This window comes from Balaenoptera physalus (genome assembly GCF_965194825.1).
Source record: "Balaenoptera physalus genome assembly, chromosome: 9".
Classification (NCBI taxonomy): domain Eukaryota; kingdom Metazoa; phylum Chordata; class Mammalia; order Artiodactyla; family Balaenopteridae; genus Balaenoptera; species Balaenoptera physalus.
In genome coordinates, this window is record NC_138888.1 from 49,706,201 (window position 1) to 49,734,104 (window position 27,904).

The 27,904-nt window shown below is 44.1% G+C and overlaps 1 protein-coding gene across 7 annotated transcripts; it reads left to right on the top strand.

Moving 5' to 3' along the window:
- Nucleotides 1-2,652: 2,652 nt before the first annotated feature.
- On the top strand, nucleotides 2,653-26,642 carry DDO (D-aspartate oxidase). Of its 7 annotated transcripts, none has more exons than XM_082475343.1 (5): nucleotides 2,653-3,030; nucleotides 9,749-9,924; nucleotides 14,236-14,344; nucleotides 17,571-17,747; nucleotides 24,264-25,786. In XM_082475343.1, the coding sequence occupies exons 1-5, from the start codon at nucleotides 2,924-2,926 to the stop codon at nucleotides 24,829-24,831; spliced, it is 1,137 nt and encodes a 378-aa protein (XP_082331469.1). In that variant the 5' UTR covers nucleotides 2,653-2,923; the 3' UTR covers nucleotides 24,832-25,786. The 7 variants fall into 7 exon arrangements, with proteins under 7 accessions (XP_082331469.1, XP_082331473.1, XP_082331468.1 ...); XM_082475342.1 differs by lacking the exon at nucleotides 2,653-3,030 and adding an exon at nucleotides 7,337-7,661; XM_082475344.1 differs by lacking the exon at nucleotides 2,653-3,030 and adding an exon at nucleotides 7,709-7,844.
- The last annotated feature ends 1,262 nt before the right edge of the window (nucleotides 26,643-27,904 follow it).

The window sequence follows — 27,904 nt, forward strand, 5'->3', positions numbered from 1 at the left end:
TGGGTGCATAAATATTTCCAATTGTTATATCTTCTTCTTGGATTGATCCCTTGATCATTATGTAGTGTCCTTGTCTCTTGTAATAGTCTTTGTTTTAAAGTCTATTTTGTGTGATATGAGAATTGCTACTCCAGCTTTCTTTTGATTTACATTTTCATGGAATATTTTTTCCATCCCCTCACTTTCAGTCTCTATGTATCCCTAGGTCTGAAGTGAGTCTCTTGTAGACAGCATATATATGGGTCTTGTTTTTGTATCCATTCAGCCAGTCTATGTCTTTTGGTTGGAGCATTGAATCCATTTACATTTAAGGTAAATATCGATATGTATGTTCCTATTACCATTTTCTTAATTGTTTGGGGTTTGTTATTGTAGGTCTTTTCCTTCTCTTGTGTTTCCTGCCTAGAGAAGTTCCTTTAGCATTTGTTGTAAAGCTGGTTTGGTGGTGCTGAATTCTCTTAGCTTTTGCTTGTCTGTAAAGGTTTTAATTTCTCCATTGAATCTGAATGAGATCCTTGCTGGGTAGAGTAATCTTGGTTGTAGGTTTTTCCCTTTCATCACTATAAATATGTCCTGCCACTCCCTTCTGGCTTGCAGAGTTTCTGCTGAAAGATCAGCTGTTAACCTTATGGGGATTCCCTTATATGTTATTTGTTGTTTTTCCCTTGCTGCTTTTAATATGTTTTCTTTGTATTTAATTTTTGATAGTTGGATTAATGTGTGTCTTGGCATGTTTCTCCTTGGATTTATCCTGTATGGGACTCTCTGTGCTTCCTGGACTTGATTAACTATTTCCTTTCCCATATTAGGGAAGTTTTCAACTATAATCTCTTCAAATATTTTCTCAGTCCCTTTGTTTTTCTGGTCTTCTTCTGGGACCCCTATAATTTGAATGTTGGTGCGTTTAATGTTGTCCCAGAGGTCTCTGGACTGTCCTCAGTTCTTTTCATTCCTTTTTCTTTATTCTGCTCTGCAGTAGTTATTTCCACTATTTTATCTTCCAGGTCACATATCCGGTCTTCTGCCTCAGTTATTCTGCTACTGATTCCTTCTAGAGAATTTTTAATTTCATTTATTGTGTTGTTCATCATTGTTTGTTTGCTCTTTAGTTCTTCTAGGTCCTTTTTTTTTTTTTTTTTAAAGAAAATGGAACTTGTTTTTTTGTTTGTTTTAGTTTTTATTTATTTATTTATTTATTTATGGCTGTGTTGGGTCTTCGTTTCTGTGCGAGGGCTTTCTCTAGTTGTGGCAAGCGGGGGCCACTCTTCATCACGGTGCACAGGCCTCTCACTATCGCAGCCTCTCTTGTTGCGGAGCACAGGCTCCAGACGCGCAGGCTCAGTAATTGTGACTCACAGGCCCAGCTGCTCCGCGGCATGTGGGATCTTCCCAGACCAGGGCTCGAACCCGTGTCCCCTGCATTGGCAGGCAGATTCTCAACCAGTGTGCCACCAGGGAAGCCCTTCTAGGTCCTTTTTAAACGTTGCTTGTATTTTCTCCATTCTATTTCCACGATTTTGGATCATCTTTACTATCATCACTCAAATTCTTTTTCAGGTAGACTACCTATTTCCTATTCATTTGTTTGGTCTGGTGGGTTTTTACCTTGCCCCTTCATCTGCTGTGTGTTTTTCTGTCTTCTCATTTTGCTTAACTTCCGGGTCTCCTTTTCGCAGGCTGCAGGTTTGTAGTTCCCGTTGTTTTTGGTGTCTGCCCCCAGTGGCTAAGGTTGGTTCAGTGGGTTGTGTAGGCTTCCTGGTGTAGGGGACTAGTGCCTGTGTTCTGGTGGATGAGGCTGGATCTTGTCTCTCTGGTGGATAGGACCGCATCCGGTGGTGTGTTTTCAGGTGTCTGTGACCTTATTATGATTTTAGGCAGCCTCTCTGCTAATACGTGGTGTTGTGTTCCTGTCTTGCTAGTTGTTTGGCATAGGGTGTCCAGCACTGGAGGTTGCTGGTTGTTGAGTGGAGCTGGGTCTTGGTGTTGAGATGGAGATCTCTGGGAGATTTTCGCCATTTGATATTATGTGGAGCTGAGAGGTCTCTGGTGGACCAATGTCCTGAACTCGGCTCTCCCACCTCAGAGGCACAGGCCTGACACCCAGCTGGAGAACCAAAACCCTGTCATCCACACGGCTCAGAATAAAAGGGAGAAAGAAAGAAAGAAGGAAAAAAAGAAAGAAAGGAAGGAAGGAAGGAAGAATAAAAGAAAGAAAGCAAGCAAGCAACCAAACCAAACAAACAAATCCACCAATGATGACAAGTGCTAAAAACTATACTAAAAAAAAAAAAAAAAAAGGACAGACAGAACCCTAGGACAAATGAAATGGTAAAAGCAAAGCTATACAGACAAAATCACACACAGAAGCATACACATACACACTCACAAAAAGAGAAAAAGGAAAAAAATATATATATCGTTGCTCACAAAGCCTACCGCCTCAATTTGGGATGATTTGTTGTCTATTCAGGTATTCCACAGATGCAGGGTACATCAAGTTGACAGTGGAGATTTAATCCGCTGCTCCTGAGGCTGCTGGGAGAGATTTCCCTTTCTCTTCTTTGTTCTCACAGCTCCTGGGGTCCAGCTTTGGATTTGGACCCGCCTCTGCGTGTAGGTCGCCTGAGGGCCTGTCCTTCGCTCAGACAGGACATGGTTAAAGGAGCAGCTGCTTCGGGGGCTCTGGCTCACTCAGGCCGGGGGGAGGGAGGGGTACGGATGCGGGGCGAGCCTGCGGCGGCAGAGGCCAGCGTGACGTTGCCGCAGCCTGAGGCGCGCCGTGCGTTCTCCCGGGGAAGTTGTCCCTGGATCACGGGACCCTGGCAGTGGCGGGCTGCACAGGCTCCCGGGAGGGGCGGTGTGGAGAGTGACCTGTGCTCGCACACAGGCTTCTTGGTGGCGGCAGCAGCAGCATTAGCGTCCCATGCCCATCTCTGGGGTCTGTGCTGATAGCCACAGCTCGCACCGGCTCTGGAGCTCCTTTAAGCGGCGCTCTGAATCCCCTCTCCTCGCGCACCAGGAAACAAAGAGGTAAGAAAAAGTCTCTTGTCGCTTCGGCAGCTCTAGACTTTTCCCCGGACTCCCTCCCGGCTAGCCGTGGAGCACTAGCCCCCTTCGGGCTGTGTTCATGCCGCCAACCCCAGTCCTCTCCCTGGGATCCACCCTCGAAGCCCGAGCCTCAGCTCCCAGCCCCCGCCCTCCCCAGCGGGGGAGCAGACAAGCCTCTCGAGCTGGTGAGTGCTGCTCGGCGCCAAGCCTCTGTGCGGGAATCTCTCCCCTTTGCCCTCTGCACCCCTGTTGCTGCGCTCTCCTCTGTGGCTCCGAAGCTTCCCACCTCCGCCACCTGCATTCTCCGCCAACGAAGGGGCTTCTAGTGTGTGGAAACCTCTCCTCCTTCTCAGCTCCCTCCCAGAGGGGCAGGTCCCGTCCCTATTCTTTTGTCTCTGTTTTTTCTTTTTTCTTTTGCCCTACCCAGGTACGTGGGGAGTTTCTTGCCTTTTGGGAGGTCTGAGGTCTTCTGCCAGCGTTGAGTAAGTGTTCTGTAGGAGTTGTTCCACATGTAGATGTATTGCTGATGTATTTGTGGGGAGGAAGGTGATCTCCATGTCTTACTCTTCCGCCATCTTGAAGGTTTCCTTTTAGCCATTATTGTGGTTTATCTCTCAATTTACTTGGATTGTCTTTAATATCTTTCAATGAAGAATAATTTTCTCCATAAATCATGCACATTTCTTGTATTTATTTCTAGGTACATATTTTTATTACAGTTAGAGATGTTAAGTTGCTCATATATTTTCTACTGTTTATTGTGGGCATGAAGGAGGGTGCTTGATTTTTCTATGTTGCTCCTATATCCAGCAACCTTGATAAAAAGTGTTTTTAACTCAAAAGGAAAAAAAACCCCACTTTATTGGGAGAAAAATTGGGCTTTATAGCATAACAATTCACAAATATGTCATACAGGAAGCCAAACATACTTTGTTCCTCTAGCATTTCTTAGTATGCACAGCTTTCTGATTTTATACTTGAAAAACAGTGATGTTGTATATCTATAATAGTTGGAAGCTAGTCATACGTAGCACATCAAACCTGTCTCTGGTTTTAAACATTTCAAGGAGTACTTTACCACAGCATTGGAAAGCTCAGAAAACAACCCACATACAAGTAGGTAAACTTCAGGCAGGTGACCTTGTTACCAGTTCTGTTTAACTGTGGACCATACATCAACTTGACCTCAACAGGCAATGAAGTGTGAGGGGCAGTGGAAGCACGTAGATAAAAACAAACAAACAAACAAAAAACCTGGCTATCAGCCTTCTCACTTGGGCAAATCAACCTCTCTTTACCTCAGTCTTCTCATTTGAAAATTCAGGATCATAATAAAATGTCACTCACAGGACTGAAAAGATGAGATACTATATCTACATCATTTAATGCCACCCTGCACAGCCCAGATCCTATACCATGCTGTTTCTCCATGCACTTTATATGATTCCACCATGCAGTCAAGGAGAGTGTGGCAGGCGTCCTGTCCAGCCTTGGTCTTGGCCAGTTGGCATTTGGAGCCCATCATGCTGTCCCTGTTCCGATTTGATTGTGTCCTACAACATATAATATGTTTCTCCCTTGAGAACTCTGCAATTTAGATTGTTCTGGTGATAGTTTTGGCCCATAATAGCTGCAGGGAAGACTTACTGTGAAGCTTATGAAGCACAAACTTCAGACTCACTTCCCTCACTTGCACGGGCTCTTGAAAAAGACCTTAGCAGTTGGTTTATTTGGTTATAAATCTTGGTAAATTTTGTAAAAAAATTTGCAAAAGTAAGATCTATTCACTGCAATCAGTTAAGACCACTATCTCTTTCCACTCTTCCTTCTGTAAGATTTCCCCCCATCAGATGACATCAAAGTGGTCACAGACATTTTGTTCTTTCATGATTTTGTGTATGTATGTATATACACACACACACACACACACACACACACACAAAAGAGGGCTTAAACCTGTATAACTTCAGATCCCAAGAAAGCTGAATCTGTCCTCCTCCTTCCACCCCCCCGAATCTCTGTTAATAGCTACATTGTGAGGTATAAGTTCATATTAAAAATATACTCTCTGAACGTATTCAATTGAACAATCAGTTCTGAGGGGCTGACCTGTCCCCTTTTGATCATTCTTATCAAATACTTACCACATACTCAATACAAAGGGTTCATTCTGTAAAATGGCATTATGCAAAGGGGGTACATAAATTCTTGTGGTGGTGAAGAGGAATATTTTCTTATTTAAGATTGTGAATTCTGACTGTTGAAGCCAGTCTGTGGTATCTCCCCCCAACAGAGTGTCTGGGAGTTGTGGGTGTTCATGTCTTATCTGAATTTGCCAAGAGTCAGGAATGGCTGCTCATTTTATCTCTGAAGCCCACACTGTACCAGTATACACTGACAGCTTCTTGTTCCCTAAGTAGCTTCATCTTCTTCATTCATTCCCTGCCTCTCCCTGTGCCTACCTACCCGATCAAGGACCAAACGTTAGAGATTTTCTTGGATGTACAGGTAAGTCTTTTTTTTTTTTTTTAATATTTATTTATTTATTTGGCTGCGTAGGGTCTTAGTTGTGGCATGTGGGATCCTTTGTTGAGGTGTGCAGGCTCCAGAGCACGCAGGCTCAGTCGTTGCGGTGCATGGGCTTAGTTGCCCCGCAGCATGTGGGATCTTAGTTCCCTGACCAGGGATCGAACCTGCATCCCCTGCATTGGAAGGTGGATTCTTAACCACTGGACCACCAGGGAAGTCCTTGTACAGGTAAATCTTAAAAGTCTTATTTTATAAGGAAGAAAGTATTCAATTATAGACTCTGCTCTACTTTTGTGTCCCAAGTCAGAGCTAAGCCAATGTATCACAGACTCGAATCTCCCTGAACTCATCCCTCCCATGCTTCCCTGCCCCAATCTGCAGCCATACACTGCTGAATCCCTGGTCCCATGAGCCTTGCTTCCTCAATAGCCTCTGAAGAGGCTATTCAAGTTCTATTGGCTTGAGGCACTTGATGTACTGGCAAACTAACACACCAGCAAGGCTAACATGTCTCGAGCCATTGATGCCCATGGAGAGCAGAGCAGGAGGGGCTGGTGGGCAGGGAGGACCCCAACACACTGCACAGGTGAGGCTCTGGGGACCTCCAGAGCCCAAAGTAAAAAGTTCCTGAAAAATTGTTGGAGAGGAGTGTGAAGCTGAGCTGGCCTGCAGTCTCAGGGAGATCTTATCAACTCCTGGACTTCAGCACCTTGGCAACCACAAGTCTGTTCTCTATGCTGTGAGTCTATTTCTGTTTCTTAGATAAGTTCATTTGTGTCATATTTTAGATTCCACATATAAGTGGTATCATATGGTATTTGTCTTTCTTTTTCTGGCTTACTTCGCTTAGTATGATAATCTGAGGACCATCCATGTTGCTGCAAATGGTGTTATTTCATTCTGTTTTATGGCTGAGTAATATTCCATTGTGTATATATACCACATCTTCTTTATCCATTCATCCATCGATGGGCATTTAGGTTGCTTCCATGACCTGGCTATTGTAAATAGTGCTGCTATGAACATAGGGGTGCATGTATCTTTTCAAATTATAGCTTTGTCTGGGCATATGCCCAGGAGTGGGATTGCTGGATCATGTGGTAATTCTATTTTTAGTTTTCTGAGGAGCCTCCATACCATTCTCCATAGTGGCTGCACCAGTTTACATTCCCACCAACAGTGTAAGAGGGTTCTTCTTTGTCCACACCCTCTCCAGCATTTGTTATTTGTAGAAGGAATTTTACACATCTTAATTCAGCAGGTGCTCACAAAATTAGTTCATTTCCAATTTTCAAATGGGGAAACTGAAACTCAGAAGCAAGTGACTTGTTCAAAATAAAACAGACAGGTCTCCTGACACCAAAGTACATGCTTTGGTTAATACTTTGAGCCTTGGAATCTAACACTCAGATGAAGCTTTGCCACTTAAGAGACTTTGGACCTGTCCTTAGTCTTTTGGAGCCTCAATTTGCTCATCTATAGAGTGGGAATAATAATAATAGTACCTACCTCATAGGGTGATTGTGTTACATGGTATCATGAATGTGTCTGGCACAGGGTTAATGTTAAATACATATTAGTTACAATATTATTATCATTATTCTGATACTTCAAACTGCTTCCCTATAAACAGACTCACTGACTGTGAAGTGTCTACCACACAGTGGACACTCAGCAAATATTTGAATATGTGGGCTAAAGAATCATTTGCTTCTTATCCTAGATTAATTCCTGAATCATTTTTTCCAGCTGCAGTCAGGTCATCATCTTAGTCATCAACATTATTCTGCCCTCACCCAACCCCACTCCCACCCCCATCAGCTGACTCAGCAGAGCCAGGCGCCTACAGGAGAGGGATGCTAACTCGGGGCAGCCAAATGAGGAAAACGCGTCTGCTTCTGGATGGAACGTGCTGGAAGTTGGACAGGTTCACCCCTTATTTACCACGCTTACAAATCAGTTGGAGAAATCCCAGATTTGTGGCAAGACAGAGGGTTTGTAAACCAGAAAGAGAAGCGAGGGCTGCCAAGCATGGACCGGCTTCCAGGGGATCAGCAGAGCTGCAGCTCCACGGATGAGATGAGGTCAATTGCTCCTTTCTCCGGGGTAATAAGTGACAGAGACAGGCGTGTGGGCCAATGGAGATTAAGATTAGAGGGAATGTCCTTAATAAATCCCCCAATGGGAAGCAGTTTTGCTTTTTCTGTCTCTCAGGGCACTAGAGCAACCACTCACTGGGAAAACAAGTATTGGTGCCAGAGCTTTCAGTGGGTTCCAAGCCTGCTTTTTTGGAGACAGGTACTTGAATGCTCCTGCTTTCCGCTCAGAGGTGGTTCTGGACCTACTCCACGAGTTTGGGGGGGGCGGTGTCTAAGTGGGATCAGGTGACAGAGATTCACAGGTCACTGGACCAGAATGTACCCACTTTGCTGGGTCACTTTTCTCTTCCCTGGTAGCTGGATATTCTCAGCCACAGGTTACTTTCCCTTTCAACTTAATTTATTCGAGCTATTTTGAGAAAGTTGCTGGGAAGGGGAGGCCTTGTGAAATAGGAAAGCCAGTAAGGGGATAGGTGTCTGCTTTCTACCTCTAGGGGACACGCACAGGACTACGCTCCTCAAGCTTGCCCCCCACCCACTGGTCTGCTCCTTGCCCTGCCCTTCTCTTCCCTCTGCCCTGGCAATCCTGTTCCTTCTCAGCTAGCCAGCCCACTGGGGAGCAGTCAGATAAAATTATGGCTGAGGAAACTGTATACTGCTTGAGAAATGGAAATAACACACACTAAACCACTTTGGAAGACTTTACAATATCTCAGTGCTGAGACCTTCAGAGACAGAAGTGAGCACTGACTGCCTTTGCTGTACTCACAGTGGAGCGAACCACCCCACTCCCTCCTGAGAAAAGATGAATTTTACGTGCAGGTGGCCATGATTTATACCACGTGACCTGATGCCCTGGCTATTGCTGACTGGACAAGGAAGGGCACCTGTGCCAAGGGCAGATTTATAGGCTCTGTCAGCCCAACAAGCTGGACTGGGGCTAGAGCTTTGTTTAATAGGGATGGTGACGACCAGTTGGACTAACTGCATTTTCTCTCTCTGGAGTTTCCACCTGAGACTTATTAGGGGAAGTTAGCTGTAACCAGAAGTGGAAAGATAAGCAGGGAAGCATGGGGGGACATGCGAGCTGACTGTGGAGAGGGCTCAGTGGACTCCTGGTGCTCAGAGGTGAGGCGGTGGGAGAGTGTTGAACCCTCATCAACCCTCTGGTTTCCACCCTGGGTGCCAGTCTCAGGATGCCCAGCCCAGGCCCCTGGATGTCTGTCTCCTGCATTTCCATATGGACTCTCAGAAGAAGCCGCCTTTACAAGACAACCTCAGTGCATCTCTGTTATTTACCACCCGCAGGATCTAATAAAGAATTCACCTGGCCTGGTTTACAGATGAGGGAGTGGAGGCGAGGAGACCATGGGTAGCTCCCCAGGTTACGGAATCAGAACTCGAGTCCACGAAGGAATCCAGGTTCCTTACCTGGAAAGCCTGCTCTCAGAGGGTGGGGTTTCAGGACAGGGGTGTTGGTGGGGAGTGGAGGGTCGGGGCGTGGGTGGGAGGAGTTGGTTTCCAGTTAGAGTGAAGAGCGGCAGAGATGTTGAGTTCCGTTGTTCAGACTTTGTGTCACATTGTTATAATTAAAAAGCAGTTTGTAAACAGTGACAGCTGAGTTCTAAATTGCCCCTGGGTCTGGCTCGTGCCCTCTCAGTGGCTGCTCCTCGGGAGGTTTCTGGGAGAAGATGCAGCAGCTCTGCTGCTCTTGTCCACCTCGCTTATCTCACCAACCTTCCCTAGGCCATGTCCACAGGGAACATGGTTTAGGAATGAGTAGAAATCCACCCCCAAGGGCGGACTTACTCAGCTGTCCTTTGTTCTAAAGGCAACTCCAGGCAGGTTTGGGACTAATGTCTAAACTCCATGGAGACCTTGTTGTCCTTACCCTGACATTGAATGGAAAGAGGGCTTACAGGGAGCTCTCTTTATCCCATGAGAAATGCTGGCAAGAAAGGTCGTATTTGGAGAGGCTGTGGACCCAAGGAAAGAACCTTCAGGGCCAAGCTTTGTACTGGATGGAATAACTCTTGAAACAAGGTTTGTAGCTCACACCGTGCCTCTTACAGGCCCATGGATACAGTACGGATTGCAGCTGTGGGAGCTGGTGTGGTGGGGCTCTCCACCGCTGTGTGCATTTCCAAACTGGTCCCGCGATGCTCCATTACAGTCATTTCAGACCAGTTCACTCCCGAGACCACGAGTGATGTGGCAGCCGGAATGCTTATTCCTCCTGTTTATCCAGGTGAGAAAGAGATTTTTGCTCCTCTGTCAGATATAACAGACGTTAGATAGAATGGTGTTGGTGGAATTCTGTTGACAAAGACAGCTGGATGTTCACGTAAGTGTAATGTGCACTTTTGACATCTTGTTGGTTCATCTGTTAGGAAAGGCTCAGTTATGCAGCAAGACAGAAAGAACCTTCAAATCTTAGCAGCTTAAAAAGCGAAGGTTTATTTCTTGCTCATACTGTATGTTGATTGAGCTTCAGCAAGGGTTCTGTTCATGACTCAGGGGTCTAAGCTGATGAAGCAGCCAGAGCCTTGAATGTGGTCAGTACCTGTAGCTGGGGGATTGAGAGCTCTGAGGGGTCTTACCTTAGCAATTAAAGGTTCATGGCCAGGAAGCAACATTCATCACTTCTGGTGACAGCTCATTGGCTAGTGCTAGTCACATGCTCCCACCCTTCAGAAGGAGGCCAGGAAGTGCAATTCTGTAAGGCTCCCAGAAGTTAGACAGCCAGAGTATTTGGTAAACAGCACCAATGGCTACCACAGTTGGTAACTGGTAACTCGAAGTCTTTCCACTGATACCAGTAGTGACCATCAAGTCAGAAAATACTTGTAATGGGACTAACATTATCCTCACTTCTAAGCCAGTTTAAAAACGATAAGTCAATATGTATTCAGGACTAAAAATGCATTGATTTTTTAAAATAATTAATTAATTTGTTTATTTATTTTTGGCTGCGCTGGGTCTTTGTTGCTGCACGCGTGCTTTCTCCAGTTGCGACCAGTGGGGGCTACTCTTCGTTGCATTGTGCAGGCTTCTCACTGTGGTGGCTTCTCTTGTTACGGAGCACAGGCTTCAGGTGCCCAGGCTTCAGTAATTGTGGCACGTGGGCTCAGTAGTTGTGGGTCGAGGGCTCTAGAGCGCAGGCTCAGCAGCTGTGGCGCACGGGCTTAGTTGCTCCGTGGCATGTGGGATCTTCCCAGACCAGGGCTTGAACCTGTGTCCCCTGCATTGGCAGGCGGATTCTTAACCACTGCACCACCAGGGAAGTCCCAATGCATTGATTTTTAAAAACACTCGCATGCATCCTTTCCATTCTGTATTCTTCATACGAAATGGGAAGAGGAGGAAATAGCATTAAATAGGAAACAAAATCACTTTGCAGCTAATGAAGTTTATACTCACTGTCCTCACTTCCTCATTTCCACTCTCCTTTCTCCCCTTTAATTTTAGTGTTTATTTTTGTATCAAAGTTATACATGGACATAGTTTAAGCAGTCAAATGATTATAAGTTATTACAAAAAAACAGCAATCTGGACTTTGAAAATTGCCCTGTCCATTTAATCTGGAAACTCATGTCTCCAGTTCAAGATACAATCTCTGAGTTACCCAATTGCCGATTCCTCCCTCCTGCCGTCTCTGCCTTTCTGTCCGGAATTGCTGTTTTGCTGGGCCTCCTGGACGAGTCCTCCCATTGGCTCAATTTTTTCCCCTTCCTATTTCTATCTTTTTCTCTTTCTATTTTACTTGCTGGGAGATTTTCTCAATTTTTTCTTTTTGCTTTGCTGTTGGATTTATTATTTCTACTGTAGCATTTTTAATATTCCAAAGATCTTTTTTATTCTCTGAATTGCCCTTTGTTATACTATTTGTGTTCTATGGTTGCAATATCTTATCTTTCTGAAGACACTAGTAATAGTTTTAAAAGTTTTTTCTCCCTGCATAGTTTCTGTTGTCTCCAAGTTGTGGTTTTTTTATTTGATGTGCTCATTTTTCATGTTACAGGTTTTCCTTGGCCATGTGGTCATCATTGCCTGTCTGTTGACCTTTAAGAGCAGGATCGTAAACAGCTGATGGGAGTTTCTGGGTCCTTGCGTAAGGCTTGTTGCCTTGAGGCTCACTGGAGTGAGATGGGAGTGCTGTTTGGTTGGAGAACCTCTGATGTCATTATATTTAAGTCTTTCTTCTTGGGCAAGTCATGTTCCCCAGAGAAGAGGCTTCCAGTCCCCTGGCTGGGGTGGGTGAAGGCCTGGCTGGCAGCATTCTAGAAGGAGGGGGAAGAAGAGGTCTGGGGTCTTAGCATGTGGTTTGCACATGTTTTCTTAATGCTCTTGTTTTTACTAGGGATCCCTGCCTTTGCCTGCACTTGGTGTTTCCTAGTCCAGAGACACCCCCTGCTTCACCTAACAGAGGATAAACCCATTTTCTGCCAGGGTGGGGAGGGCAGTGGCCTCACTATTGCAGTCCAGGAACTTGGCTTTGTCAGCACCCGTGATGCTAGTGTACCTCTTGGGAGCTGCCTTGCCGGAAACAAACACAGGAGCCTGGTGTTTTTGCAGAATGCTAGTTCACACTGGACACCTTTCTTGTGACCAGAGTCCTTGTGTCCATCTCCCGGGCATCCCCTTGTATGCATCAGGCCCAGGTGAATGGTGAGAAGGCTGCCTGATAGTCATGGAATCATATTCAAAAAAGGAGGCTCACCTGAGAGTTCATTCAGGCCACTGAGGCCCAGCTCACCCTTTGGCTGGGTGACTGGGGCCCCTGGATCAGGGTCTTTCTCTCTGGCGCTGCTAGATAGACTTTGGTTTTCTCTCTGGGCTTCTTTCAGACCAGCCCCAGTGATGAAAATCTTCTGTGCCCATAAATGTCCATACCATATGGGGACCATACTGTCCCATAGGTTTGTTGTGAGGATTAAATGAGTTAACACGTGTAAAGCATTTAGAACAGTGCCTGGACATAGTAAGTGCTATGTCAGCACTTGCTATTGTTATTACCGCTACTCTGGCTACAGTTTTCTTTTACCAGCACTTGAACATGAATTAGGTCCCAGGCTTGCTTCACCCACTGTTGAACTGGAATTGTCTATTCTTTTGGGGTGACTTTTGCAGTGTGTGAATAGCAGTCACTATTTTGTTTTTTAAGGTTTGGAGTGGGAACGGGGGTGTGCATTTCCATACAGCCTCGTACACTGCCTTAGATTGTTGGGGTATGATCCATATGAGGTCTAATTTAGTTCTTTGCAGTTTATTATTTATTTCCTCCTTATTTGTAAACCAGTAGACCCAGTCTGCAATTTTGGGAGTGTTGAGTTCACACGGGCATATGTTTAAAGACAACAGCACAGATCCACTACTTAAGAAATATTTACTGGCTCCTGAACAAGTGAATTGCTTTAAAACCTGCTACTGAAATGCCCTCATTCACCTGGAAGCAGGATGCCTCCAGGGGTTTTTCATCTCTACCGTGAGCTCTAGGGACATCTCTCCAAGCAAAGCTGACCCAGTATCCTCTCTGCTCAGTTCCCCCGTCTCCTCTGTGTCTCCCCCTATAGCAGCCCCTCGGGATTACTGTTCCCCAGTCCCTGGCCTGACCCTGGACTCTCTCTCATGACCTTCCCACAGGGATCAGACGGCCAAATACTTCATCCACAGTTGGATATGTCAGTGCTTCTGTGCCATGCTTGCTCTCTGTGCCTACACTGGACACTATTATTTTGGGGCTTGAACCCTGACCCGTATTTTCTCCCTGGCAGGCCTGGAACCCTTCCAGAGCTACGTCCAGGTCCAATCTCTTGTACACAGGCAAGGATGCCTGGGGGATAGGGGGCACTGGCCCACAGGACTCTGACAGAGAGGTGGTGCCTGGCGTGGTCCCTGCATACCCCTGGTGACCCCAGGAATGCTACTCCAAGCTGGTCTATGATTCCATGGAATGGAGGGGGATGGAGGTAATGGCAGCCTTGGATGGGGCTGTAGGGAGCTCAGTTCCACAACGCAGGCCTTGTTTCCTTGTATCAGAAGGGTGAGCAACCTTGGCTTCCCACTGATGTTCAGTCTGTTCTTCGACCTGGTTGACCTGGGCCCCACAGATCTCCCCTTATCTCCTGCCATGTTTTCAGTCCTCAGGAAAGAGGCCCTGGGTTCTTTCTCCTATCATCTCAACTGTGTGGCCAGCTGGATGCCTCAGCCAGATCGGCTAACTTGGCTCAGATTGGTTATGGACCTTTCAAGGACCTCTGGAATATGCCTAGTGCCAAAGGCCAATACGCCCTTTCCAGCTGGCCCATATGTTAGATTTTTCCCTCATTGGTTGATTTCCCCTCTGTTGATTAATAATTTTATGAACCGACCCTGACAGCAAGTGTCAACATTCAAAACTCTGATGGCTGACAGATCCTCCACCACAATGTGGTACTTTATCTAAATGTTCCTCCCTGCCTCTTTAGTTTTTCCCAGTTTGTAGGAAGGAGCTTCTCTGAAGATAGTCATTGTCATTATTTTCCTTTCTGTTCTGCTTTGCTTTTCTCCACCATCACAGACACACCCATTCACAAGCAGAAGCAGTGGTTTAAAGAGACATTTGATCACCTGTTTGCAATTGCCAATTCTGCAGAAGCTGAAGATGCTGGTGTTCTCCTGGTGTCTGGGTAAGAGAGGAAATCTGAAGTTATTTTAGAATTTAGAATGATCTTAACAGACTTTAGAGTTCAACAGAAAATATTACTGAGTACCTGCTATGAGCAGAGTGCCGAACTAGATGTAGGAGGATTTAGAAGAACATTTTAGGCTTTACTCCAAAGAACTCGAGAGAGACAAGTTATAGCATTAGACTTTTAAACAATAAACAACCATTATATTTTCTCATCACAAATGCTATTTTGAGTTTCCTCAGGGAATATGCAGTGACTTACAAATATGTCTAAAAAAACACATAGCAGGTAAACACTGAGTTTGGGTTATATGGGGCTGATGGGGGCTGATGGAAAGCAAACAGGTGTGATTGATATGGGAATGGGTGCAGAGGCCCAAGGCACAGGCACATCTTTCTTATTTGGTGTCCGTGGAGAATGAAGTGTTCCAAAAAAGCAAATTTCATAGGTCACTAAAGTTACCTTTTAAAGTGCCATTTGGGAAAAAATATTTCTGAAATGGTTAGCAAGCTTCATTTGATTTTTCACATCCAATTTCAGAAGAAATGCAAAATTAAATAAAAGAGTTTAAAATATTAAACATTTCTAACACAAACTGGCACTTAAAATATGACAATACCTTTCTATATCTTCTCAAACAGAAATCACTAACCATGCTATCACTTCGAATTTACACATACATTGTCTGTGTTATTCTATGTGATAACACAACTATGCCCTACAGCCTTCTGAAGAACAGAGGGATGTCTGCCTTTTACTAAGTTCTCAAAACCACTGCATCTTTTGTGCTGTTTAAAAAAAAAATTGTCCTGTCTCCTCTTTTGAGTTCAGGCTGTCTGCTGACATTTTCTGCTGGTGAACGTACCTGCATCAGGCAGATTTCTACCCTATTCCTCTTCTTGCTCTCCCTCACCGTCACAAACACCAAACGATATTGATATCGCTAATTTCTCAAAGTCCCTACCCAAAGGAGCAACTTTACTTCTCTACCTTCTGAAGATGGATTGAAACTGTAACTGTCTCCAGAGCCAGTTGATAAGCCACATAGAAACATCGTTGTCATTGATTTATGGTCACACTTTGTTTTTGTCCAAACCCAACACGACCCAGTCTAATTCACAAACATCAGCTCTCAGTAATTTTTGGAAACAGCTGTGTCCAAGATTCAAATGTCCTTTCAAGAGCAAGACTTTGCCACTATTGAGGATATTAAAAGGAATGTACTCTAAGCCATTCTAAAAAAGAGTTACTTATTTTCCTCATATGAATGATTTTTATCCCACTTGCTTCCAAAAAGTATTTGAATCAGTCAAGTGAAGGTAAGGGCACAAATGTCCTATGCACCTTGGCATAAGTATAAACTTTATTCATCTATTTATTCCTTCAAAACAATTTACTCAGTATTCACCAGTATCAGGTACTCTTCTAGGAATTAGGGAAATAGAAATGAGCAACTTAGTACATATTGCTTGGCATATAGTAGATGCTCAATAAATATGTGTTGAGTGACTTTTTAGCAAAGACAGACATGGTCTTGCCCTCATGTAGCTTATGTTCTGTAGGGAATGTCCTAAATCTAATGAGTTACATATGAGACATGAGTCACCAAGGGAAGAGTACAGGGTGCTATGGAAGCATTTATCTGGAGAATAAACTTGCTCTGGTAAGTTATGAGAAGCCACTCAGAAAAAAAGTGATGTTTCAGTGGAGACCATCCACATGAGTGTAGGTTAGTCTGCTGACCCTGTAGAGGTGAAGGGGACAGAGATAGGGTCCAGGGCAGAGGAGGCAGCATTCAGGTAGAAGCAATAGTACATGCATAGACCTGAATCTAGGGTGACTCTGGTGTGTTGGAGGGACTGAAAAACGTCTAGGGTAATGGAAAGCCATTGAGGGATTTACACAGTGAAGTAACTGATCATATTTGCATTTCAAAAACATTCTGTCTGCAGTGTGGAGAACAGATTTGTGGAAAGAGAGATGATGGTGGGATAGATTAGGTGTTGATAGTGGGCATAGAGAACAGATGGATTTGAGAAATGCTTATGAGGAGATTAGATGGGACTTGATAATTGATGGCATGTAGGGTGTGAGAGAGGAGAGAAGGTCAATGACGATTCTCTGGTTTCTGGAGTTAGCACCTGGGTGGATGGGGAAAGGGGGAGGGAAAGAGCAGCGGGCATGGGGTAAATGTCTGAGACATGGGGGTAGACTTATCCAGTAGGGAGTAGGCAACATGGGTCTGGATCTGGTTTTGGAGCTCAGGAGAGAGAAGAGGGGTGGAGATGTAGTCTTCTGAGTGTTTGGCCTATAGTATGATGGTGAAGACAGGGAAGAGGGCAATCTAGCCCAGGGAGAGTATGCAGAATGAGACAGCAAGAAGGCCTGTTGTAGAGACCTGCAGCAAACAACATTTATACCTTCCACAGGAACCGTATAGAATGAATTACTTAGAGATATAAATTCCAGTATGTGAATTACCATAGCATTAGCAACCATGTATAGCACTCAAATGATTTCCCTTGCTACTTTAGAGCAGCCATGCTTTACAACATTTATTGCTATTGATGTAAAGAGCCCGATACTTAAAAATCCAAACATATGCCTAGCAGCTATTGATAGCACAGTTATAGGCTTCTTGTTAACAACTAATATCTTTCTAGCCTCATCAGCCCCAGCCATGACTGAACGATAACAGGGCTTCTCCTGACAACTCCTGGCTTCTCTTATCAAGAACTTAACGTGATGATCTACAACTTAACTCATAATTCGCAGCCCTGTCTCCTGCACCACCACCGTTGCTTGTTCTAACTTAGATATTTTGTTCAGAATTGAGGCCAACCTTTAAACTTTTGATGGTTTGCTTACACTTTATGTAAAGCATTATGCAAAACAGAAATATCTTTCCTCAAAAATGCATCATCATAAGTAAATAAAGAAAATCTGGGCAAGAGCTTTTTAGAAAAAGAGAGTTAAATTCAATCTTTAAAAGACACACAACTTTTTAAATGTCTTATACCAAGGCCTCCCTCCCCCCTCCCCCCCGCCATGAACATTTTAAATTTAGCTACTGAGTTATCTGAACCTGAGAGAATTGAAGAATAATGTCTTTCTCTGTATGGGTATAAGAAGTGTGTTTTTAAAATGCTTTAGAGAATGTAACATGGAGTTCACTAGAAATTTCATAGAACTTCAGGAAATTTTTCCACTTAATGTGTTTGAGTTGGCAGATATTTCGGAGCATTCCTACTGAGGAAGTGCCATTCTGGGCTGATGTGGTGCTGGGATTTCGAAAGATGACTGAGGATGAGCTGAAGAAATTCCCCCAACATGTGTTCGGTCAGGCTTTTACGACGCTCAAATGTGAAGGCCCTGCCTACCTCCCGTGGTTGGAGAAAAGGTCAGTTGAAGTGGCTCTTTGCTGCTTCCTTTGTCTGTCACACCCATAAATAACTTCATAGCTTCTCTGTGGTTCCTCAGAGCTCTTGTGCACTGTGTCTTGCTGTTCATTAAAAGCTAGGGCTTTGTACAACATTCTGAAGACACTGTGTCACAAGGAGTGAGTCACACCCAAGTTAGTAACACGTCCATCTTCTGCTTCACTGTGCACCTTGATGCACGATTTGGTCCCTCTCTCCCCACCAGTAAGACCCCCTCCTTGAAACAGTATCTTACTTTGCTCATCCATAAGTTAGATGTTTGGAGAATATGCTTCCAGCCGTAAAATGATATGATTTACTCTAGTTCTTTCTAGAACTAGGCTTATTATAAGTTATTTTTGAAATTTTTTCTCATTAGTGAAAAAGAAAATAACCCCATTATTTTATTTTGTTATGAGCAAGAACTTTAAAAGTGAGGGCTTATCTAAATTAGGTAATTGCTTCCTTACCAAGTTCAGCCCCAAATTCCATGAACTTGCATTTTGGCTTGGTTTTCAGGACTTTCTGTTTCCAGTTGGTTAGGAAACACATCAAGGGTATTTTTATTTAAGACACATCAATAAATTTCTCTTTAGTTTCATCTTGAAATTGCAAGCATGTTGAGGGTTGTGAAACTTTGGCCCTTTCAATCCCCAAGTCTGTATATTTGGTAGATGAATAGGAACAATGCAAATTATTCTGTAAAAGTTGGAAAAGTGACTTCAGGTAAGCAGTGGCAACAATGGCTTGGTCCCAGATGTAAGAGATAGGATAATTAACTGGAATAATTAATTAATTCCACAATTCTTTGTTGACCTTCTATGTATACCTAGCACTGTGCTAGAAGCTAGTCAAAAATGAAGTATAAAATATGATCAATTTTCTTAAGGAATTCATAGTCTATTGGGGGTGATGGTGTATATATGTGTGTGCACATTGATATACATGTTAATTAACAATTACAGTAACACATGTGTTGAGGGTTAAATACAAATTTATGAAGGTGGATTGGGAGTGCAGAGGAAGGAGCCTAAGTCTGTTAGGCACATGCCGGGAGCACCATGATATATTTTTGTAGCTTTATAAGTGCTCTTTTCACTTTTATCTCTTAGCAATTTATATGGGACTTCTTTCTTCTTAAAGTTCCGGTTTCATAAAACCTACACTTTTGTGCCTTGTCGCTGGCCCATAAACCCCTGTTTGTATGCTAAATTTAAACCACTGTATATCAGCTGATAAATGAACATTTGAGCCATCGTGTGATGGAGTTACCCATCCGCCAGCATTCCAATTTCAGGGCATCACCATCTTTTCTGAGTGGCAAGGTTGTGTGGTGTTGCATTTTTGTCTTTATATCATAAAAATGCCTGGAAAAAGAACATGGGAATTGCTAATGCTATTGATACGTAGTTGAGGTATCATATATCTTAATAAAATTCAGATAAGGGGAAATTATTAGGCAAGCCATAAGTGGCAGAGCTTTGCTGTAAATATATGCATATTTATTTTGGGCCACCCTCAGCCAGTTTCACACGAGAACATATATTACCTGAACAATTTGTTCAAGTATCACCTTCTAGAAAACAGGCCCCTTATTTCCATAATAACCTTATTTTCGAGCCTAATCTCTAACTGTGGGATGAAGGCCTGGGAAAAATCTTGATACCCTCTCATTAGTTGGAAGCCTGCTGTCAGCGTTTTACTTTACTTAAAATAACCCTGAGCGAGTGGTGCTTTGTGCCAGTGGGAGCCACCTCCTGACTGCAACACCATCGGGCCTGATGACCAGCCAGCTGGAGTCGTGCCTTGGAGCATGCTGCTTCCTGTCTGTTTTTAGGTGACAGAGTCAAGGAGAAGAGGTCTGAGGGGCTGCTCTTGTCCCCATAGAGTCCTGGGGAGGACTTTTTAGGTCCATTTGTTTGATATACATGTCCATCATGACAGTGGGTAGGGACATGAGTGCCTCAGACAGACAGTACACACACTACACACAGTCTGTTGCAGGGAAGCCACGAGGAGACCCTCGTCCTAGCTGTCCCACCCCACCCCGCCTCCTGCTTTGGTACCCCCTAGGTCCCTGATACTTCATGCTTCCTCTTAACCCCCCAATGAGGGGCCTCCTCTCTGTAAGATTAGTCATCCCCCCTTCCCTGAGGCCCTGGCATCTGACCAGAAGGCCAATGTGGAGGAGGAAGAGGGTCACCTGTCCCTTTACTCCTGAGTAAGGCTTTGTAGGGCTAGGGCTCCTTTAAGCCCAAGGCAACCCTCTCAGGGCAAGGACTTCAGGCCAGGTGGGAGGCCAGGCAGCATGGTGGTGAGAGCGTGGGACCCCTGGGGCTCCCTCTGTAGGCTGCCACCCACTTTCCACCACGGGATGACCCAGCTGGGGAGCCGTACAATCCCTGCTTGTTCCTCACACCCAGGGTCTGTTATGTTGCCTCCTACGCCCCTTCTACACAATGGGAGTGTTCAGCCTGCAGCGTTCTGACTCAAAAACAGGCATTTCACTCAGCAAGCCACACAACAATGCCTTCAATTTAAGCTCTGTCCTTCTGAAATAATATTAATTTCCAGGAAAGAAAAAAAAAAGTTTTTAACCACAAATTAGATCATTAGCATTTTTCAAAGAACAGAAGGAATCATCCCCTTCTCAAAAAAAAAAAAAAAAAGTATATCCAATAATACCCAGAACAGACAAATAAACAAAAACCCCTGAGGGTTAATCAGCCATGCAGATCATGTTTTATATCTTTGGCCAGTGGAGTTATATTCTGCTGCTTTGTACTTGCCCTTCCAGGAAATGAATCACAGAGGCAATAAGTCAACTGAGCCCGTCTCTTCACCAGGCATCCTACCTAAATAAATCATCCCGGCTGGAGCAGGATGGTCCTGCCTTGGGAGACACTCAGAGAGCGGGGTGCCCCGTTTCGGTGCTGGGGGCCCTGTAACGTTGGTGCATTGCCTTCTTTCCAGCCGGCCACGCCTTATTCTGTGGCCCTGACGAGGGCCCTGCACTGAGCACAGCACTAGGCACACTGAGCTTCTCTCCCTGCACTTCCCTTCCCACTCATCTGATGAGTCCTCTCTGTTACTTTCCCTGCGGAGTCCCAGACCCTTGTCTCCTACAGCTTCTGTTCTCCTACTTGGCCTGACTCACAGCAGTGCCTATGCCACTCCCTCGGCAGCTGGACAGAAATACGGATTGTACATCAGGCATGTGACAGGTCATCCCTGCCTAACAAATGTCCGACTTGCAAAGGTCCCTTCCTGTGCACAGCACACCCCTGCTCCCCCATGCCCAACACACCCTGTGGCCGCCAGAGCACAGCCTTCCTTTTCCAGGCCCCTAGAGAGTTCCTCCTACTCGCAGCATTGGCCCCTGGCCCTTAACCAGAGGAGCCATGGGCAAAAGTTGGCCTTAGACACAGGTCTAATATGAACGCCCCACTTTCTCCCTGGTTATGCAAGGATGAGGCAGGAGGGCATCAGCCAGGAAAGTGGAAAATGATGGTGTTTATTTATTTTTTTATAAATTTATTTATTTATTTATTTTTAGGTTGTGTTGGGTCTTCGTTGCTGCGCCTGGGCTTCCTCTAGTTGCGGCGAGCGGGGGCTACTCTTCTTTGTGGTGCACGGGCTTCTCATAGTGGTGGCTTCTCTTGCTGCGGAGCACGGGCTCTAGGCACACAGGCTTCAGTAGTTGTGGCACGCAGGCTCAGTAGTTGTGGCCAGCGGGCTCTAGAGTGCAGGCTCAGTAGTTGTGGTGCATGGGCTTAGCTGCTCCGCGGCATGTGGGATCTTCCTGGACCAGGGCTTGAACCCGTGTTCCCTGCATTGGCAGGCGGATTCTTAACCACTGAGCTACCAGGGAAGTCCTATTTTTTCTGATGATGGCAAGAAGGTTAATAGGGAATAGATGGAGGCTGGCTGTGATGCAATGGCCTTGGGGGCTTCCACTGGGGCTCCAATTGCTGCCCTAAGACAGTGGAAGAGGGGAGCCCCACCTGCTGGACTGACTAAGGGTGCACGGCTGCTCCCCTCCGGACCACTCTGCCCATAGAAACCCAGGCCTCATCCACACCTCCTCCCCAAAGGGAACAGAAGCTGCTCCGTGACTGGACGGGGCTTAGACCGATTAATAAAAGTTCATGCAGTGGACAAGGCAGAGATGGATCTTCTGAGAAGTGGGAAATAGAATGCAGTTTATTTTATTAGAACATGCATTGCAGCAGAATGAGTGAGCAGTATGGTCATCAGATGAGGTTAAAATTATCAGGTTAAAATTATATGGCAAGAGAGACAGAGAGAGAGACAGAGAGAGAGAGAGATTTAGTTGCTTTGTAAGCCTAAAATGCATTTTAAAAATTCTAACTATGATAAGATATTTTAAGTATAGCTACATTAAGTGTCACTAGGAATAAACAGTGGATTTTCCCGCTGAATCTATATGCATGGCATTATTTGCCAACTGAGATTTTCAGTTAGTTTTCTTTTTTTTCTCCTTTTCTTCAGACAAATGGACTAAAAATTGTTAATTTTCTGATTGCTGTTAATAAAGTACCCTGCTTCAGGTTTGAAGCAAGGATGCCAATGTGGTGCCACTCTCTATCTTTTAGGGTTCTCTAGAGAAACAGAACCAATAGAAAAAAAATATATATATATATAAAGAGATTTAATATAAGGAATTGGTTCACACAATTATGGAGGCTGGCACGTCCTAGGATCTGCAGGATGAGCTGGCAAGCTGGAGACCTAGGAGACCCAAGGCTGTAATTCCAGTCTGAAGGCTGGCAAACTTCAGACCCAGGAAGAGCCAATGTTTTAGTCTGAGTCTGAAGACAGGAAAAAGCTGATATCCCAGTTTGAAGGCAGTCTGGCAGGAGGAAGGTCAGCCTTTTTGTTCTAGTCAGGCCTTCAGCCAGTGGATGAGACCCACGTGAAGGAGGGCAATCTAGTTTACTCAGTCTACCAATTTAAGTGTTCATTGCATCCAAAAATACCCTCACAGAAACACCCAGAAGAATGTTTGGCTAAATATCTGGGTACCCCATGGCCCAGTCAAGCCAAAACCTAGAGTTAATCATCATATACCCAAACCAGGATTTCATATTGTCTTCAGTATTGGCCAACACTCATGTCAAGTCCACTAGGTATTGGGCATTGAGCTGGGTCATAGGTGTAGTGAGAAGCATAAGACATAGTCAGTCTCTCCCCTTGAGAAATTTATACTTTATTGATATCAGTCCCCTAGAATTTGTTGTGCTCACGTCTTGTGAAGCACTGTCATGCCCATTATTTCACTTGAACTTGAACTTCACAGCCATCTCTGAAGCAGGCAAGGGAGGTGTCATCCCCATAACACAGATGAGGAAACTGAGGGTCAGAGATGAGAGGTGAGTTGGCCAAGACCTCAAAGCTAAGCTAATGTGAGGCAACTGGGACCTAAACCCATGCTTTCCAATTCTACATCACCTCTCATTTGGAACTTACTTCATTCTGCCAAGTATTTACACTCTGTCTCCCAACTCCTTTGTCAATCTTGAGGAAGGGCACTTTGCCTTTAAGCAGTACCTTGCACACAGGCATTCAACCTGCATCCTGGTGTAGAGAGCTGCCAATAGTTTTTTTCTCATATTACGTCTCCTATATTCTACAAGTGACCTATGAATAAGATGATAGGACCTGGAGTTATTGTTTAATAGGTACATAGTTTCATTTTGCAAGACGAAAAAGTTCTGGAGTTGGAATGATGATGGTGGTTGCACAACGATGTGAATGTATTAAACTTAATGCCATTGAACTGTACACTTAAAAATGGTCAAAATGGTGAATTTTGTGTTATGCGTATTTTACTACTATTAAAAAATAAGATTACAGAACTTGGATAAACCATTTCTTTTCATTCTTGATGTACTTGGTCCAAAAAATCATTAGCAACCACAACTGTTATTTAGTCCATCAGCTGCAAATATTTTGTGTTCCTCTTATGCTAGCATCCCTGTGGTAGACATAAGGAGGAGTGCATGTGAGCCCTGTCCCAAGCATCTGGTTAGGGAGAACAGTGTAATACACAGGAACATGCAAGAGTTAATTAACAATATGAGACAGAACGTCCAAGGCAGTAAATTTAAGTGCTAAATAAACGGCATGAACAAAAAGTGCTTGGGGTTTTTTAAAATACCAGGTTAACCTGGTATTTATTTAGCATCTAGAATGATATAGGAACTCATTAAACATAAAAAGGATGAAGCATGTAGTTTGCTTTGAGTTTTTGAAATAGCTATTTATTTAGTTAGGTTCACCTTCAGGAATCCCTGGTTTCCAAGGATGTGAGGCAGTCAGCTAGAATTTGGCCTGCTTGGGCCCTGGAAGCTCTGGAGGTATTTGCTCATTCGACGGTCTCCTCAGTTTTGTTCCCGAGTTCCTGTCCATCACTTCTGTAAGGGGTTGAGCAGGAAACTGCTATGGCTCACTTCACGGTCTCTCGTTCTCCCCAGGCTAAAAGGAAGCGGGGGCCTGATACTCACCCGACGAGTAGAAGACCTGTGGGAGCTTCACCCGTCCTTCGACATTGTGGTCAACTGTTCAGGCCTTGGAAGCAGGCAGCTTGCAGGAGACCCGAAGATTTTCCCAGTGAGGGGTCAAGTGCTCAAAGTGCAGGCTCCCTGGGTGAAGCATTTTATCCGAGATGGGAGTGGGCTGACATACATTTACCCTGGTATATCCAACGTAACCCTGGGTGGAACTAGGCAAAAAGGAGACTGGAATCTGTCCCCAGATGCAGAAATTAGCAAAGGGATTCTTTCTCGATGCTGTGCCCTCGAGCCCTCTCTCCATGGAGCCTGTGACATAAGGGAGAAGGTGGGCTTGAGGCCCACCAGGCCAGGTGTGCGGCTGGAAAAAGAGCTCTTAGCCCAGGGCAGCCGGAGGCTGCCTGTGGTCCATCACTACGGCCACGGTAGTGGGGGCATAGCCATGCACTGGGGCACTGCCCTGGAGGCCGCCAGGCTGGTGAGCGAGTGTGCCCAAGCCCTCAGGACCCCTGCTCCCAAATCAAAGCTGTAGGCATGAAATGACAGCAAATGGCCCCAGAAACTATTAATCAAAATATAATTTAAGTACCAGAAGAGATTCAAATAACTTTTCCATTGAATGAAAGTTTAATTGGACATGGCTTTGCTTTCAAAATTAGAAATGATGCAATATGTATCAGTAGACTTAAGATTAATGACATAGGGCATAAAGCTCTATTTTTGTTAAAAAATACTTGCTATAAAGTAAGATTTCTTTAAGATCTTGTGTCCAAGGATCTATGCCAATTCACATGGTTGCAGGGATTTTTTTTGGCTCATAAATCCACAGGAGGAGATAATGTATGGAAAACACTTAACTCACTGTCGGTTGCAGAGCTGCCCATGATGCTCATAGGTTGCAGTCAAGTGAACACTATAATCCTTTAAAATTACACAGTGATATACAATTCAGGCTTGTTCCATGTAGTGGAAGACAAAGCATGATTCCTGCTAGTGCTAGCGGCAACCTCTACTTCCTCTCAGCTGGTACTGATGGTAGAAGGTAGGGATGATGTTGCCTATAGATGTGGCATCAACTCAATAGCGGTCTGGGGTCAATCACCTAAGGGGCGTACTTTCCACTACCACAAACGACTGAGAGCTGGTTTGTTGGATGGTTGACTTTGCCTAAGCATTTTTGAAGATTGAATAGTATGTGCAGCCAAAGGGCTAATTTGCTAATTAAAATGGAACAATCACTCTGAATAAAATATAAACAAAGAGTTTTCTGCAAGTTGTTAAAAGGTACTGGGGAGGAGTGGAAATGTATCTCATGATAAAATGAGTTTGGGAATTGCTGAATTAATTAATCTGGATTCTTGACTTGGTCTTTAATCTGTTCATGTGTATTGTGAATACTTAGGAGGGTTTTTGGCTGAGTGAATGGTAAAGGAGATGCTATTCATTGAGGTAAGGAAGCTTGGGAGAATTATATGTAATTATTTTTTTACGAGAATAGTCTGTTTTATTTGACATTTTCTAACACTGGAGAATTTCTAAGTTTGAATATTTCTAATTTAAATATAGGCTTAAATACTAGGCCTTAATAAGATGTAATGTGTATGGTGTTTATGTTATAGTTATTGGGACTTCCCTGGTGGTTCAGTGGTTAAGACTCCACGCTTCCACTGCAGGGGGTGCAGGTTCGATCCCGCATGCCTTGTGGTGTGGCCAAAAAAAAAAAAAAAAAGTTACAGCTATCATTGAAAAGGTGAATGAAAATATATACATGAGGGTCAAAAAAAAGAAATATGTATAATTCTAATTTTAATTTTTGGGGGATATGGCTTATGTTTAGTGATAATAAGTTCTATTTTAGACATCCTGGGGGGAGATGTGGAACTGGCAAAGAGGATGGGAAAAAGAAAGCCCCCAGCACAGCTCCATTCTTGCTGTTTTGTTCGTTGAGCTTTTGCATATGATTTTTTTTTTAACATCTTCATTGGAGTATAATTGCTTTACAATGGTGTGTTAGTTTCTGCTTTATAACAAAGTGAATCAGCTATACATATACATGTGTCCCCATATCTCTTCCCTCTTGCGTCTCCCTCCCACTGTCCCTATTGCATATGATTTTGTTTGCAGAGAATGTTGTGCTGGAAGAGAGAAAGATGGAAAGAGCGAGCGTGCATGCCAGTGTACTAAAGGATCTTAATCATCCCTTACAGTATTAAAGTTCCCAAGTTAAATCATGTGGATTCTTTTCTGTGGATTTCCACCAGGGGGTGGTGTTGTATCAAATTCAGATAAATTGGTACATTGGAAAATTTAGAAAGGGCTAGAAATAAAAATTGGATACCAGGTGTGTGGAGTATGTGGGTGATTCTTTTGAGGTTTTGGAGTTTATATGCCCCAAATGCAATTGTTTTGAATTCTGTTTAAAGTATTTGAGAAATGTACAAGCTCAGATAGACTGAAAATACACACATATACATACATCCATCCACATACTCACACATGCACTCACTACATAAGATCTGTGAGAAATAATATGTTATGACAAATGGCATTTTGAAGAGGGGGAATACATTTTTTAATGGTTAAAAATGAAAATTTTCAGAATAGGTGTATTTCAGTCATTGTTACAGCAGTTTTAAGTGTACTCAGTTGTTCCTTATGCCCACAGTTTAGATCCTGCAGCATTTTCATTTCCTGTAGGTAGGTTCATACTCTATGACTACTGCCTATTTGCATGGTCCAAGCAACTACTCTAGTTTAATTTAACTCTGCATTTTATATTTCTAAAGCCTAACATTACAAGACTGAAAGATTAGAGGTTTCTTGGGAAAGTGGTCATGGGGGCATGCCCTGATTTCATTTTTACTAATTGATAAATATTTGCTCCTTCTCTTAAAGGTTTATTCATTTTGATCAGTACCTGCCAACCTGGGTTGCCCATTAAAGTCACCGGGGAAGTTTGAAAAACTAATCATTCCCAGCCCTGCTCTAATAAATTAGCATTTGTTGGGGGTTGGTTGGAGCCCCGGCAACAGTATTTACTCATAACCCGCAGAGTTCTATCCAATAGCTGGGACTGAAGGTTAAGAGCACTGTTTCACTCCTCTACTCACGGGGCTCTGCCACTACTATAACCACTCGCCGACCCTTCCTTCCTCACCATCTTGGGGCACTGAGCTAAGAGGGATGTGCTCACATATGCAGGTGTGTTCTTAGGCACTCCTGGGCAAGGTGGTAGGTAGGAATTAGCTGTCTCCCAAAGTGGCTCTCTAGAAATGCTGGGAACCACATTGTTGGCTGTAGGTCAGCTGCCCAGAGACAGCTGCCTGTCTGAAAAATGAGAGGCTGAATATACAAATGGACAATGGCCAGACTATATATAAAAGAACTCTGATCCATGGTCTGCAGCAACCTGCCTGGGAAACTAACCTCTTTCTTTACAATAACTAGCAAGGGAGCCAGTCTGCTATAGGTCAGACTTGTAAGAAGCTAAATTGCTATCTCTAGTAACAATCCAGAAAGTTAAACAATCATTTCAGGAACAATTGGCTCCAAATGGCCAGTACTTGATTAATAACTGCAAGCTTCCCCAATTTCTGTCCTGTTTC